The sequence below is a fragment of the Neophocaena asiaeorientalis genome, unplaced genomic scaffold (assembly GCF_003031525.2).
Source record: "Neophocaena asiaeorientalis asiaeorientalis breed wild unplaced genomic scaffold, Neophocaena_asiaeorientalis_V1.1 scaffold627, whole genome shotgun sequence".
NCBI classification, from domain to species: Eukaryota; Metazoa; Chordata; class Mammalia; order Artiodactyla; family Phocoenidae; genus Neophocaena; species Neophocaena asiaeorientalis.
Genome location: NW_020174427.1, coordinates 284,525 through 301,035, shown reverse-complemented (window position 1 = coordinate 301,035; position 16,511 = coordinate 284,525). Strand labels below are relative to the sequence as shown.

General features: G+C 39.6%; 1 protein-coding gene across 2 annotated transcripts in view; it reads right to left on the bottom strand.

Annotated features, from left to right (window-relative positions):
- Nucleotides 1–6: 6 nt before the first annotated feature.
- The window catches only part of MBOAT1 (membrane bound glycerophospholipid O-acyltransferase 1), a 106,407-nt gene continuing 89,902 nt past the window's right edge, over nt 7–16,511 (bottom strand). For both annotated transcript variants that reach the window (XM_024756742.1, XM_024756743.1), the window contains 3 exons: nt 14,998–15,130; nt 12,290–12,441; nt 7–729 (listed from right to left, as the gene is read on the bottom strand). In XM_024756742.1, coding sequence (XP_024612510.1) covers nt 603–729; nt 12,290–12,441; nt 14,998–15,130 — 412 coding nt within the window. In that variant the 3' untranslated portion in view covers nt 7–602. The remainder of the gene's footprint in view (nt 730–12,289; nt 12,442–14,997; nt 15,131–16,511) is intronic.

The following is a 16,511-nucleotide window of genomic DNA, read 5'->3' as shown; positions in this document are numbered from 1 at the left end:
ACCTTCAGGGCTCCTGCCTGACCTCCAGTCCATTCAAGTGTCCATCCACAGTTCTCCAGGCTCATTGAATTTTCAGTATTCTGCAAACCTCCCTCCACACGGTCCCTCCCCGGCAGTCTTCTGAGTGTAGTTAATGTGTTTGAGAACAGTAATGTCACAAGTCAAGGGACTGGCGGCTTCCCAAGGAACAACCGTCTTGCATATGTTCTGGAAGACAAGTCATCTCAGCTTTACCTTCTAACTTCTGGAGCAGACGCCCGGGTTCCCAACGTCCAGATTTCAGTGGTTGGAGATCATGCCAGAAAAGTGAAGACCCAGCTAGCCCAGAATGGACTGTCTCTGCAGTTCTAGCACATTCTCCACACACCTCCATACTACTGAAATGTCCTAGAAAGTATTAAATCAACTGGACATGGCTGATTCAATGGTACAAAAAAAGCTTTATAAAAATACTCCCTGCACTTAAAAAATCAAAACAAAATAGATGCATGTAAACATCACCTCTAAGTCACTGGAGAACTCTGGAGGCTTTTTGTCTCCTCTGTCCAGTGATTTGCAGTCTTATGTGTTCAGCTTTTGTTTGTTTCTTTTCTTTGGAGGTATCAATCTATTTTTTTCTTATTAACAGAGTTCAGAGTCTGAGGCCGCCTTTGATTATGAGCTTGTGGTTTGATTGGCAGGAACAGTATGATCAGGAGACTGATGACGTGTAAGTAAAAGTACATGGACCTAGGAATAAACACACAAATTATATTTCAAACAAGGGTGTATGTGGGAAATGTCACATGAGGCAATTACATCACCTTTTGGCACTGGCGGACCTGACTGCACTCAGGCTCGCCTTGATCCACTCCACAGATAACTCCCTTTGGTGGGGTGAGTGGGCCAGGGACGGACCAAAACCACAAAGCTGGGCAGAGCAAACCAACCAGCACATCTGCAGACAGATGTATTGCAATGTCCCACTGACGTAATAAGCAGATCGAGAGAATTAACCCTGACAGCTAGAAACCCACCATATTAAAAGTCTAAGGATGCATGGAATGAAATTGAAGCCCTACCCTATGTTCCCCAAACACAAATGCAACTGACACTTTAGCCAATGTGCTCCACTAAGTGTCAGGGGTTCCTGTATATATTATGAGCCTGAGGAATCCAGATTTCAAAAGCCTACTCCATAACTCGATTTTCATCCAAACTAAAACAAGTTTTGCTTTTGAGGTTTGTGGACTTATTGCCTAAGTGTGATACTGGACACAGGGTAGATGCTCAATAAATACTGTACACATCAATGAATGCAAGTAATTAGAAAGCAGCTTTTATAAAATTGTTCTATATCCATTTGGGAAAACTGAACTTACACTTTCTCCAATGCTTTTTCAAGGGCAAAGGAAAATAATGTTAAGGGGCAGGGGACCCACAATTGATTTACATATAATTCCCCAGCTTTTGTGATCATAATGTCAGATCTATAGAATAGTTAAAAGCTCCAGCAGAAGCAAACATATCTTCATTTCTTCTTTCAATAAGCATTTACTGCCTAGGATGTACGAAGCATTGAACTGGGATCTACAAAAAGGCAAAGACCCCACCCCTCCTTTGGGGAATGGAAAAGAAGAGACGTATAGACACAATGGTAGTAATTAGCAGAGCGGTGAAGAGCCACAGGTAAGTGACCATCTGATTTACTGTTTAAACCAGGACATTAATGAGGGTAAATAACAGCTCTACAGAGAAACACACTGGTTCAGCAAGTGTAAGCTGGGATTCTCACAGGCACACCCCAGGCAGAGGGAACTCCAGCTTTCAGTCTGCTCTCGTAAAATGTACTTTGTTCTTGCATTTTGCCTTAATCTTTTACATGTGGCCAAATCTACACTAGAGCAATTTTGTTAGATTAAAGCCAAATATTCTGGAAGTCAAGGGAGAAAAACTTCAACTTCCCAGGGAGGTTTAGTAACCTATTCTGACACTCCATACTTCTCTCAAATTTTAAGCAATACTTCCATCTTTTTGTTATGGAAAAACTCAGCTAACATTTATAGAGCATGCTAGTACTAAACTAGGTACTCCAGATACACAGATGAATAAAGCGTAGTTCTACTCTCAAGGAGTTTGCTATCTACAAAAATTCCTACACAAATTCTAACATTCTTATACATTGCATTTAATAAAGTGCTATCTAGTTAAAGACAACACCACATGAGATTTGCTTTTGAAAATGATTTCATAGAAAGGTTCTGCTCTGGCTAAATGTTTGCGTCCTCTCCCAAATTCATACGTCGAAGCCCTGACTTCCAATCTGATGGTATTTGGAGAAGTAGACACTGGGTGGTAATTTGGTTTAGATGAGGCAATGATGGTGGGTCCCCCATGACAGCATTAGTACCCTTATTAGAAAATAAAGGCAAATCAGAGCGTGAGCCATCTTTCTCTGTGTCCCTCTCACTGTCCCTCACCCCATCTCTTTTGCTGTCCTTGTCTCCCTCCGTCTCTCTGCTATGTGAGGACACAGTGAGAAGGTAGCCTTCTGCAAGCCAGAAAGAGAGCTTTCATCGGAAACCAAATCTGCTGGCATCTTGATCTTGGACTTCCAGCCTCCAAGATTGTGAGACATAAATGTCTGCTGTTTAAGCCACCCAGTCTGTACTATTTAGTCATAGCAGCCTGAGCTAAGACAACTCCGTTCTTTTTTAAAAAATTTTATTGGATTATAGTTGATTTACAATGTTGTATTAGTTTCAGGTGTACAGCAAAGGGATTCAGTTTTTTATATATATATATATATATATATATATATATACATTTTTATGCTTTTCTCATATAGGTTATCACAGAATATTGAGTAGAGTTCCCTGTGCTATACAGGAGGTCCTTGTTGGTTATCAATTGATATAGTAGTGTTTGTATGTTAATCCCAAGCTTCTGATTTATCTCCCCAACCTACATTTCCCCTTTGGTAAATATAAGTTTGTTTCTGATATCTGTAAGTCTTTCTGTTTTGTAAATAAATTCATTTGTATCATTTTTTAAAATTAGATTCTAGATATGGGTGATATCATATATTTTGTCTTTCTCTGTCTGACTTCACTTAGTATGACATTTCTAGGTCCATCCATGTTGCTGCAAATAGCATTATTTCATTCTTTTTTATGGCTGAGTAGTAGTCACTGTATATATGTACTATATCTTCTTTATCCATTCCTCTGTAAATGGACATTTTATGTTGCTTCCATGTCTTGGCTATTTTAAATAGTGCTGCAATGAACATTGGGGTGCATGTTCATTTTCAAATTATGGTTTTCTCTGGATATATGCCCAGGAGTGGGATTTCTATTTTTAGTTTTTTAAGGAATCTCCAGACTGTTCTCCATAGTGGTTGTACCAATTTACATTCCTACCAACAGTGTAGGAGGGTTCCTTTTTCTCCACACCCTCTCCAGCATTTACTGTTTATATACTTTTTGATGATGGACATTCTGACTGGTGTGAGGTGATTCCACATTGTAGTTTCGATTTGCAGTTCTCTAATAATTAGTGATGTTGAGCATCTTTTCATATACTTTTTGGCCATCTGTATTGCTTCTTTGTAGAAATGTCTAAGTCTTCTGCCCATTTTTTGATTGGGTTGTTTGTTTTATATATATATATTTTTTGACATAGAGCTGCATGAGCTGTTTGTATATTCTGGAGATTAATCCCTTGTCAGCTGCTTCGTTTGCAAATATTATCTTCCATTCTATGGGTTGTCTTTTTGTTTTATGGTTCCTTTTGCTGTACAGACGCTTTTAAATTTAATTAGGTCCCATTTGTTTTTTTGTTTTTATTAGGAGGTGGGTCCAAAAAGATATTGCTGCAATTTATATCAGAGTGTTGTGCCTATGTTTTCTTCTAAGAGTTTTACAGGTCTTTGATGTATTTTGAGTTTCTCTTTGCATATGGTGTTAGAGAATGTTCTGATTTCATTCTTTTACATGTAGCTGTCCCATTTTCCCAGCACCACTTACTGAAAAGACTCTTTCCTCCATTGTATATTCTTGCTTCCTTTGTCATAGATTAATTGACCATAGGTCCGTGGGTTTATTTCTGGGCTTTCTATCCTGTTCCATTGATCTATATGTCTTTTTTTTGTGCCAGTACCATACTGTTTTGATTACTGTAGCTTTGTAAGTATAGTCTGAAGTCAGGGAATCTGATTCCTCCTGCTCCATTTTTCTTTCTCAGGATTGCTTTGGCTATTTGGGGTCTTTTGTGTCTCCATACGAATTTTAAAGTTTTTTGTTCTAGTTCTGTGAAAAATGTCATTGGTAATTTGGTAGGGATTGCATTGAATCTGTAGATTGTCTTGGGTAGTGTAGTCATTTTGACAATATTGATTCTTCCAATTCTAAGAACATGGTATATATCTTTCCATCTGTTTGTGTCATCCTTGATTTCTTTCATCAGTGTCATAGTTTTCTGAGTACAGGTCTTTTGTCTCCTTAGGTAGATTTATTCCTACGTATTTTGTTCTTTTTGATGCAATGATAAGTGGGATTGTCTCAATTTATTTTTCTGATCTTTTGTTGTTAGTGTATAGGAATGCAAGAGATATCTGTGCATTAATTTTGTATCCTGCAACTTTACTGAATTCATTGATGAGCTCTAGTAGTTTTCTGGTAGCATCTTTATGACTTTCTACGTATAATATCATGTCATCTGCAAACAGTGACAGTTTTACTTCTTCTTTTCCAATTTGGGTTCCTTTTATTTCTTCTTTTCTCTGATTGACATGGCTAGGACTTCCAAAACTATGTTGAATAAAGTGGCAATAATGGACATCCTAGCCTTGTTGCTGATCTTAGTGGGAATGCTTTCAGCTTTTAACCATTGAGAATGATGTTAGCTGTAGGTTTGTCACATATGGCCTTTATTATGTTGAGGTAAGTTCCCTCTATTCCCACTTTCTGGAGAGTTTATATCATGAATGGGTGCCGAATTTTGTCCAAAGCTTTTTCTGCATCTATTGAGATGATAATATGGTTTTTATTCTTCAGTTTGTTAATGTGGTGTACCACACTGATTGATTTGTGGATATTGAAAAATCCTTCCATCCCTGGGATAAATCCCACTTGATCATGGTGTATGATCCTTTGAATGTGTTGTTGGATTCAGTTTGCTAGTATTTTGTTGAGGATCAGTGATATTGGCCTGTAATTTTGCATGTGTGTGATGACTTTGTCTGGTTTTGTTATCAGAATGATGGTGACCTCATAGAATGAGCTTGGGAGTGTTCCTTCCTCTGCAGTTTTTTGGAAGGGTTTCAGAAGGATATGTGTTTAACTATTCTCTAAATGTTTGATAGCATTTACCTGTGAAGCCATCTGGTCCTGGAATTTTGTTTGTTGGAAGTTTTTAATTGCTGTTTCAGTTACAGTACTTGTGTTTGTTGGAAGTTTTTGATTGCTGTTTCAGTTACAGTACTTGTGATTGGTCTGTTCATATTTTCGATTTCTTCCTGGTTCAGTCTTGGAAGGTTGTACCTTTGTAAGAATTTGTCCATTTTATTGGCATTAGTTATCTGTAGTAGTCTCTTATCTTTTGTATTTCTGTGCTGTCAGTTTAACTTCCCCTTTTTCATTTCTAACTTTATTGATTTATAGAGTCCTCTTCCTTTTTTTCTTGATGAGTCTGGATAAAGGTTTATCAATTTTGTTTATCTTCTCAAAGAACCTGCTTTTAGTTTCACTGATCTTTGCTAATGTTTTCGTCTCTATTTCATTTATTTCTGCTCTGATCTTTATGATTTCTTTCCTTCTGCTAACTTTGGTTTTTCTTTGTTCTTCTTCCTCTAGTTGCTTTAGGTGTAAGGTTAGGTTGTTTGAGATTTTTCTTGTTTCCTGAGGTAAGACTGTATTGCTATAAACTTCCCTCCTATAACTGCTTTTGCTGTGTCCCATAGGTTTTGGGTCATTGTGTTTTCATTGTCATTTGTCTCGAGGTATTTTTTGATTTCCTCTTTGATTTCTTCAGTGATCCATTGGTTGTTTAGTAACATATTGTTTAGCCTCCACATGTTTATTTCTTACAGTTTTTTTCCTGTAATTGATTTCTAATTTCAAGTGTTGTGGTTGGAAAAGATGCTTGATATGATTTCAATTTTCTTAAAATTACCAAGGCGTGATTTGTGACCCAAGATGTGATCTATCCTGGAGAATGTTCCATCTGCACTTCAGAAGAAAGTGTATGCTGCTGCTTTTGGATGTAATGGTCTACAAATGTCAATTAAGTCCATCTGGTCTAATGTGTCATTTAAGGCCTGTGTTTCCTTATTGATTTTCTCTCCAGATGATCTGTCCATTGATGAAAATGGGGTGTTAAAGTCCCCCCCCATTATTGTGTTACTGTCAATTTCTCCTTTTATGGCTGTTAACATTTGCCTTATATATTGAGGTGCTCCTATGTTGGGTACATACATATTTACAATTGTCATATCTTCTTCTTGGCTTGATCCCTTGATCATTTTGTAGTGTTCTTCTTTGTCTCCTGTAAGTCTTTATTTTAAAGTTTATTTTGTCTGACATGAGTATTGCTACACCAGCTTTCTTTTGATTTGCATTTGCGTGGAATACCTTTTTCCATCCCCTCACTTTCAGTCTGTATGTGTCCCTAGATCTGAAGTGGGTCTCTTGTAGACAGCATATATATGGATCTTGTTTTTGTATCCATTCAGCCAGTCTATGTCTTTTGGTAGGAGCATTTAATCCATTTACATTTAAGGTAATTATCAATATTAATGTTCTTATGGCCATTTTGTTAATTGTTTTAGATTTGTTTTTGAAGGTCTTTTTTTCTCCCCTTCCTCTTTTGTTCTCTTCTCTTGTGATTTGATGTCTATCTTTATTGTTGTGTTTGGACTGCTTTTTCTTTTTTTGTGTGTGTATCTGTTGTAGATTTTTGGCTTATGGTTCCCATGAGGTTTTGATATCGCAGTCTATATATGTACAAGATTGTTTTAAGTTGCTGGTCACTTAATTTCCAATGCATTTCCAATATCCTGCATTTGTGCTCTCCTTTTCTCACAATTGCTGGTTTTGATATCATATTTGTGTGCAGATGATTTCCTACCTTTGCTTTATGTTTGCCTTTACTGATGAGCTTTCCCATTCTTAATTTTCTTGATTCTAGTTGTGGCCTTTTCTTTTCTGCCTAGAGAAGTTCCTATAGGATGTGTTATAAAGCTGGTTTGGTGGTGCTGAATTCTCTTAGCTTTTGCTTGTCTGTAAAACTTTTTCTCTGTTGAATCTGAATGAGAGCCTTGCTGGGCAGGGTATTCTTGGGTGTAGGTTTTTCCCTTTCATCACTTTACATAACATACCACTCCTTTCTGGCCTGCAGAGTTTCTGAGTTTCAGCTCATAACTCTATGGGGATTCCCTTGTATGCTATTTGTTACTTGTCCCTTGGTGCTTTTAATATTTTTTGTCTTTGGTCTCAGTGTGTTCCTCCTTGGGTTTATCTTGTATGGGACTCTCTGCATCTCCTGGACTTGATTGTTTCCTCTCTCATGTTAGGGAAGTTTTCAGCTATAATCTCTCCAAATATTTTCTCAGGCCCTTTATCTCTCTCTTCTCCTTGTGGGACCCCTATGATGTGAATGTTGGTGCATTTAATGTTGTCCCAGAGGTCTCTGAGACTGTCCTCACTTCTTTTCATTCTTTATTCTGTTTCACAGCAGTGATTTCTACCATTCTGTATTTCAGCTCACTTATTTGTTCTTCTGCTTCAGTTATTCTGCTCTTGATCCCTTCTACTTTATTTTTCATTCCAGTTATTGTTCATTTCTGTTCGTTTGTTCTTTAAATCTTCTAGCTCTTTGTTAAACATCTCTTGTAACTTCATCTGTGCCTCCATTCTTTTTCTGAGATCTTGATCATCTCTACTATTATTACTCTAAATTCTTTTTCAGGTAGGTTGCCTATGTCCACTTCATTTAGTTGTTCTTGTCGGTTTTTATCTTGTTCCTTTGTCTGGAACATATTTCTCTGCTGTCCCATTTTGTCTAACTTTTGGTTTGTGGTCTTCTTTCTGCTGGCTGGAGGATCATAGCTCCTCTTGCTTCTGGTGTCTGCCCTCTGGTGGGTGAGGCTGGTCTTGAGGTTTGTGCAGGCTTCCTGGTGGGAGGGACTGGTGCCTGCCCACTTGTAGGTGGAGCTGGGTCTTATCCCTCTGGTGGTCAGGGCCATGTCAAGGGGTGTGTTTAGAGGTGGCTGTGAGCACAGTATGGCTTTATGCACTCTGCTGATGGGTGGGGCTGTGTTCCTACCCTACTGGTTGTTTGGCCTGAGGCGTCCAAGCACTGCAGCCTGTAGGCTGGTGGGAAGGGCCATGTCTTGATGCCAAAATGGCAACCTCTGCGGGAGTTCATGCTGATCAATATCCCCTGGGGCCTCTGCTACCAGTGTCCTTGCCTCCCCACCCCCAATGAGCCACAGCTGACCCCTGCCTCCCCAGGAGACCCTCCAAGACTTGTAGGTAGGTCCAGCCCCAGCTCCTATGGAGGTACTGCTTTGTGCTGGGTCCCAGGGTACATGAAAACTTGTGCATGCCCTCCAAGAGTGCAGTCTCTGCTTCCCCCAGTCCTGTGGAGCTCCTGTACTCAAGCCCCACGGGCCTTGAAAGCCAAATGCTCTGATGCCAGACCCTCAGGCTGGGGAGCCTGATGTGGGGCTCAGGACTCTCATTCTTGTGGGAGAACCTCTGTGATATAATTATTTTCCAGTTTGTGGGTCACCCACCTGACGGGTATGGGACTTATGTCGCAAAAGCACCCCTCCTACCGTCTCGTTGTGGCTTCTTCTTTGTCTTTGAATATAAAATATCTCTCTTGGTAGATTCCAGTCTTTTTTGTTGATGGTTGGTCAGCAGTTAGTTGTGATTTTGGTGTTTTCACAAGAGGAGGTAAGCTCAAGTCCTTCTATTCTATCATCTTTTCGGAATCACAGGTTCTTTCATAATACATTTAGATGTTCACTTGGGGCTCATTTACAACTTAAAGGAAAAAAATTAGACTAAGAAATTTAAAGCTGGGATTTGTAATCACTGTACATTGAAAAGTGACTAGCCAGAAAAATGAAGCCCATCTGACATTTAAATGTCAATCAGGGAAAGGGTATCCTGAGAAATGGATTTGCATACAACTGCCATTCATTGCCAGTTATTTAAATTATCCCCTAGTGAGGAACAGATCTGGAATGCATCTAGACCCACCTTGACTAAAAAGATGATTCAATTTTTATTTCTTTTGCCAGATTCAGTGATTCTCTTAAGAGTTTCTGAAAAAAATTGTTTTTAAAAGATTCTGAAAACTTTTTTTGAGAGGCAATCTATAATAGCCATTGGCAACATGTGGCTGTTAAAATTCAAATTAGATAAACTGAAAACTCCATTCCTCAGTCACACTAGCCAAATTTCAAAAGCTCAACAGCCACATGCACTGGTGGCCAACATAGTGGATGGCATTTTGGTCATTGTAGAAACTTCTATTGGACAGAGCTGATCTAGATAGGGAACTTAAATTATATACATAAGCAACTATGAAAACAAGATAACAACATATTAGGTTGACTTGCTTGTAATTGACAGAAGTGACAGAAATGTCAATTTCACCCTAAACCAAGGTGTTTTCTAAAAAAAAATAGATTGTTTTTAAAAAGAAATGGAAATCTACATGAGTGATCTGGATTGATAATGATTGAATTCTTTCCCTAGAACTCCTGCCTAAATATAGAAATTAGCATACTTCGTTGGTTAAATGCATGTGATCACAAACAAATCACCACTTTGTGCTATTCCCCTAGCAGTAACATTCTTCCAAAATAGCTTCTCCTAGAGAAATTTTTAGTAACTGCACTACTGCTCTTGCTGTTTAAAAGAAAACAAAGAAAAAAAATTTTGCATCTGAAACTCGGGCCTTTCTGTGTGAGTTTTAACTGCTCACCCTCTCTGAGCCTCCACTTCCATATATGATAAACAGGGACATGGATACCTACCCTTGTCTCTTCTCAGCTCACTACTCTCTACCTTGGATTGATTCTATATTCTGCCCACACTCATGTTTCTCGGGGCTTCCTCCTATCACAACTGCTCCCTGGGTCTGGAACACAACCCACAGTGTTCCATCCACCACTCTCAGCACCCTCAGACTCCAGGACTCAAACGCTGCTTCCTCCCAAGAGCCGATTCCTGTTACATGCTCTCATAAATCTTTGTACCATTCACTCAGAGTATGATCTTAGTGGGTATTTATAAATTTGTCAATTATTTCCTGTCACTTCCACCAAGCTATCTCCTCCATGGAAGTAAGAATGATTTCTATCTTTTGCTCACCATCCCATCCCCCAGCTTCTAGAAAAGTCCCCAGCACACTGTAGGTATTAAATGGTACTGAGTTAAATACAGGCATTTCTGCTACAACATGATACATATATTCCTGAAAAAAATCTTGCGTCTGGCAACATCATGTGCTTAAAACACCAGGACTAGGGTGGTTTTTCTGTCTCTCTCTAGTTCCTGTTTATTAGTCCTCATAGGCACTTAGATTTTCCAAACACGGGGGGAAACCCTCAGCCCCATCCATCTTACTCAGGAATGCAAGTCAATGTGTTTCGATGCGTGTTATAAAAAAACAAGTACCTCTTTTTAAAAAATCTGATTTAACGGAACGTTTTTTATCTCACTGTTCCACTTCTTTTATAAAAGTCATCTCCTCACTAGCAGCTCTCTGCCCTAGAGTAAGGGAGTGTGGAGGGGGATTGGGCCACCTACAAAGAAAAGGGAGAGAAGGGCCCAGGGTTACAAGTTAACCTATGAAGACGGAAGCAGACAACTCAAAACCTATGAGACTTCGTAACACAATGAACACCCAAGCCAGAAACTTGGACAGCCTAGGCAGATAGCTCAACGGGCTAAGGCTGCTTCAGGGGGCAATAAAAGTCCCAGATAATGAAGGGCAAATGCTGGCTAGAGGGCACTGAGACAAGAGAAAGGACAATAGAGCTGTGAGCAAGTGGGGCTGCCCAGAGGGAGGGTGCAGAGGAGGTAAACCAAGATGGTGCAGCTTGGGCGGGGCGCCTCTGAGAAGAGGAAGCCCAGCGCTGGGCGGGCACTCATGGCTCCTACTGCTGTAGCAGCTGAACTGAGGGCTATTTTTGGCTGAAGATTTCATCGTTTTTCCACTCTTCTGGCATCCCTTGTCTAGAAAAATTTGTGTATAAACCAGCTCAACTTCCATATTATACGGACATAACTCCTGTGACCTAACCGGCATTATAGAAACAGAATTCATTGAGGAGCACGGTGTACTTCCCTCTACCTTCTTTTCCTATAACCTAAAAAAAAAAAAAATCATCCTAGACATTGATACCTGTACCAAGTAGTAAAATTTCTTTGATCATTCCTGACCAGCGAGTCCAATCCCTGATGTACAATAAGGCATGTTTGCATGTTTATTTCTAAGCCACTTTTCTGACTGTAGCTATGGTCCAAACTCAATCTGCAAATCAGTAAAGAACACAAGTTGGTATTTATCCAGTACAGACTACACGCCAGACACTGGGCTGAGCCCCTTGCACGTTTGCCTCATTCAATCCTAACACCTAAAGGTGCTTGGAGGTGAATTCTATTCTTACCTTCATTGTACAGTTGAGAAAACACTGGTAAAAGAGGTTAATAACTTGCCAGAGGTCATGTAACCATCTCTCCAAGAGCAGTGAAACACAACTAATTCAACAAAAGAGGGAAACAATAAAAGCACAAAGAGGTCTGCAGTTCATCTGGAGGGCTGGTGTTTGAATATAAGGGCCTGACACCCTTTCCCTAAGACACCCTTTCCCTAAAGTCCTCTTGTCTGTAGGGTGAACCCAGCCCCAGCTGCGGCCTGCTTCTGTCCCTCTCTGAGTGCCCCACGGCCTCCAACATAGCCTAACCCCAGGAAACAGAGGCAAAGGGCAGCGAACTCACCCTCTGAGTCTGTGATCTGGATACATCCCTTCAGGATTCATTGCCGTAAGCATCTCTTACTTACATTAGTCATGGCTGAAGGGCTGCCTGTCAACTCTGCTCACTGTATTACTATTTGTCTGTTGGCATCTCCAGGACGGACACTTCCTCCTAAAGCTTTCTCTAGACATTTTCCCATCGAAACCATACATAGAGATTGTCAGTCCTGATTGATTCAATTTGCCAACTCCTAAGTCCAACACAGAACAGACAAGTTTACTATAGAGCAGCCGAGAACAGTGGAAACTTACTTGTATAAACTGATGGTGGGTTCAACGGCCAACATAACGAAGGGGGCGACGGTATAAGAGACGGCCAGCTGAGTGGCAGCCCAGGTGACTATGTCGTAAACAACCTTGAGGGCTTTTGAAGAAAGGAAGTAATGTCTGTAGTTGTTCCTCACCTGCTCACCAAGGAAGTCATGGTGGATGGGCGGGGGGAATACAAAAAAATAGAAACTTTTACTCCATGCATGCAGGTAATACCCCTCAGGAACATAGGAGGTAAAAACTACCAACCATCTGAGTTCTATTTTCAACGAAAAATACCACTGTGGCTTTTCTTATTATTAAAAAAATGTAAGTTCATTCACTGTAGAAAAATGTTTAAGGAGCTAGGCAGAATCAGATTTTTTTTTCCTTTAATATCTCCCAGAGAAAAGCACTGTTGAAAAACTCGGCACGTACCTTCCAAGTCCTTTTAGATTCATATATCCATATTTACGTTTCCAGTGGCGTCAACATATGTTTAGCCTGTTTTTTCATTTAGTAGCATGGCATGAATGTTTTTCCATGTCATTAAATATTCATCTGATACAATTTTCATTATGGGAAAGTTAGTCTCCTATCCCCTGCTATTGTAAACAATTCTGTGATGTATACTCTTGTAGAAAAGTCTCTGCCCTGTTTCCTAATTATTTCCTCTGAATAACAGTAATAATATAATAGTATAATAACATGAGCTACTATTTATTGAGTGCTTACTGTGTGCCAAGCCTGTGCGAATTCCTTACGGGTATCATCTCTGTTGACTCTCCCGGGACACAGGCCTATCACGTAAGCATCAGTATGCCTATTTTCCAGACAAGGAAACAACATTCTTTGAGATGGAAAATGCTGGGTCAAAGGATACTCATTTGTAGGTCTTTTGACACAGATTTGGCTCCAGAAAGACACCTAATTTCCAGATGCCAGAACCAAAGACAGAGCTGCAACAACGGCTGTGTTACAGGTAGGTCAGCCTCAAATCAGGAAAGACTTCCTAGGGCTGCCTGGGAAGCCGAGGGCACCTCTTAGGCTCTAAGTTCCTCAGGACAGAGGCTAGAGGTCCATCTGTGGGCAGTACTGAAAAGCATGTAAGAGATTTTACTAGGTAACTTCCTGGGCCTGAGACACTTCATGACTGTTTGAGTTCATTCTCCTTTTGGAAAAAAAAATGGAAATACTGTTCTATCAACCCTCTCCCCTCCATCCCTTACCTAACTTATTTGTGAAAAACATTTCCAGGTCACCCAAGAGGCTTTACATAAGTTAATCCTTTTATACCCACTGAAATCAACTAAAGACAGCTTAAGAAATAATACTCTGAAAGTATTAACAAAATTCTGGCCTTTGTTCAAGCTTGTCCTCCCATCTGTTTTTCAGTTTTGTGATCCAAGTCAGTCTATGTACGGGAGAAAAGAAAATGTCTTCTGTTTTCAATGCACAAATATGTAAAATATCCTGATTAGCACACTTTAAAGTACATAATCAATTATCCATCTTGTTCACACATGTATCCCCACAAACCTTCTTCTAACTAAAATAGAAATTCCATGAGGAACTTTTGTTCACTGCAATAGCCCAGCACCTACTAGCATATAGTAGGGCTCCTGAAATATTAATAGAACAGATGAATTCAAGAATCAGTGAATAGCTAAAAGAAATGGAAAAGAATTCCCACTCTACCTGTCTCTCCATTTAACAAATATGAAGAAGTTATCCATTTCTATTCCCAGCACTAGACCAGGAGCAGGGGCGCCACATGTGTTCTACTCTCCATTTTTTCTCCAGTACCCATCACAGTACTTGGCACGTACTAGGCACTCAATAAATATATTTTTAAGATAAAAAAAAAGAACGAGTGAATAGCTGTGCTGGGGCTCCTAGATCCACATCTAAAAATACAGCTCAACAAATCTCATTAAAAGCTCTTGGCACCTGAATAAGGAATGCCACAATCATTATCAAGTATTGACATGAAATAAAATTCAAAGCTCTGTATCTGACAGAATACAGTGAATTGTAATTACTTATATACATGTTCATCTCATTCTTTGAGAGCAGGCATATTTTTTAATTCTGTTATTATTCTTGCTCTACAGCCAGCAAATGGCAGGAACAGTCTAGGACAAACTGAAGGCTACCCCCAAAACCTAGAGAAACTAATTTATCAAATTCACAAAGGACTTTACACAAACTAATTTAATTGGATCCAACATGAGGGCTGAGAGCAATCTTTAAGAGAACAGTTCCTATGGCTGCAATTTTTCCGGTTGCTCTGAAACCAAATTATTTTTAGGTGTAGGATAATGAAAAGAGAAATTAAGTAGAGTGTAAGCAAAATGAAGTTTTACAGAGCCTACGTTAATAATCATTGTCACCTGTAATCAGTAGACTGTATGTTTACAGCCTTTAATGATTAAACATGTTTTCATCTCTTAAGGCACTAAACATTGTTCCCAAAAGTCCTTTTGTTTTGCAAACCCCCCCTGCAAGTAATATGAAAATAAAATGCTTAACCATTTTATGACCATAAGTTCCAATATATTTAAGTATTTCTCTAATGGGAAGACTTTTGTTGATTTTTCAAAACATCATTCCTACCATCACCCCCAACACCACTTCTGCTGGGACCTAAAAGACAAACACACAGGCATCCGATTACTAAGGAAAAGACCCCACAGCCAAAGGGAGCTTACCGTTCTGGCTGCTAGCGTGACAAGGATTCCAGTTAAGAAGGTAAAGTAGTATCCAGGGTAGACACCATGCCACAAGGCAGACAGGATGAAGGTTAGCACTGTGGGGTGCCAGGGAACCCGCTCATAGCACACTCTGTGAAGACAGGAAGGTACAACGGGCCATAGGTCAAACATACCAGAAACTTCCGCCTACACCTGCATCATTTTGGAACCAATCATGCAGAAATCATTTGATCCAATATTGATGGCACGTGTGCCTCACCCTTTTCAGGCACTTGCAGTGCAATCCAAGCAGCTTTGAGCTCTAGTTTTCTTAAACACTCCCAGATGGGCCATTCACACAGTCCAATCCCTTTGTAAGATGCATGAATGTTTAACCTCCATAGGACTAAATGACCTGGACCCCATCACACAATATCTAATAAAAGAGTGGTCGCTTTTCCCCAATGAGAGCTCCTGCCTTATAGAAGCTTATTCCACCAATGGCCTAATCTACCAGGGATACTTATGGATAAATAAGTGCCATTGGCACTAAAACTTTTAGAATCAGGGTCTTTAGAAGTGAGATCCTTATTTCGTCTAAATTAATTTACTTTTCCACACTGGCCCCAATGTCATCTAACTCATCAACACTGCAGCCTTCTCATCTCTCTTGGCCATGACTCCACAGAATCAATGTGTCAGTTATATGGCTTCTTCAGTCCTCAGTATCTATTGGATTCCAATCCATGAATTTGCCTTAAAGAGTGAGGACATCCTAAGAATCTAGAAACTGTCAGCAAATACCCTGGAGATCTTTGGCATCTTGGCTGTTTATTAAAACAACGTGAAAGGGGACTTCCTGCCAAATTCAGTCCACGGATTGCCAGTGGCACCACAGGAGCAGAACTACATGGCTTCCTAAATGAGAGGGCCCAGATGAAAAGTAAAACAGAAATCCCAACAGTTAATACCAATCCAGCCTGCAAGTTAAACCCAAACTAAGGACTATGGCTCTCTCTTCATAGGAAGAAAGGGAATGCATTTGAGGAAAGAAACACAGGATGGGACTCCATTTGTAATGTTCCTTTTTGAAATGAGAGGTAGTTTGAATGGGTATTTGTTTCTTACCCTCCGTATCTTTTTGTATGAATGAAATATTCCACTTTCTAAAATGATTTTTAAATAGTTTTTTTTTCATTTTTTATGTGCCCACATGTATGTTCAGTCACATAAAAAATGTTTATGTAGAACAAACTCCTCGTGGAGACTGTAGGACTCTCCATACATTGGGATTATTCAATATACAGAAAGAGGTTTATGCTAAAATGACTTGCAAAATGAATAGCAATAACATTAGGGGCAAATTTTCAAAAACTGCATGTTCAGAGTAGTTGCATGAGTTTACTTTGTTGGAATTATTATACATTGTCTCTTCTTTTACCCCGATGTTTTAACTGATGAAAAGTGCTACTTATCAAAATCAGCAGAACCAACAGCTTAATATTTTTATACTCTCCCTGCACTCATGTGAT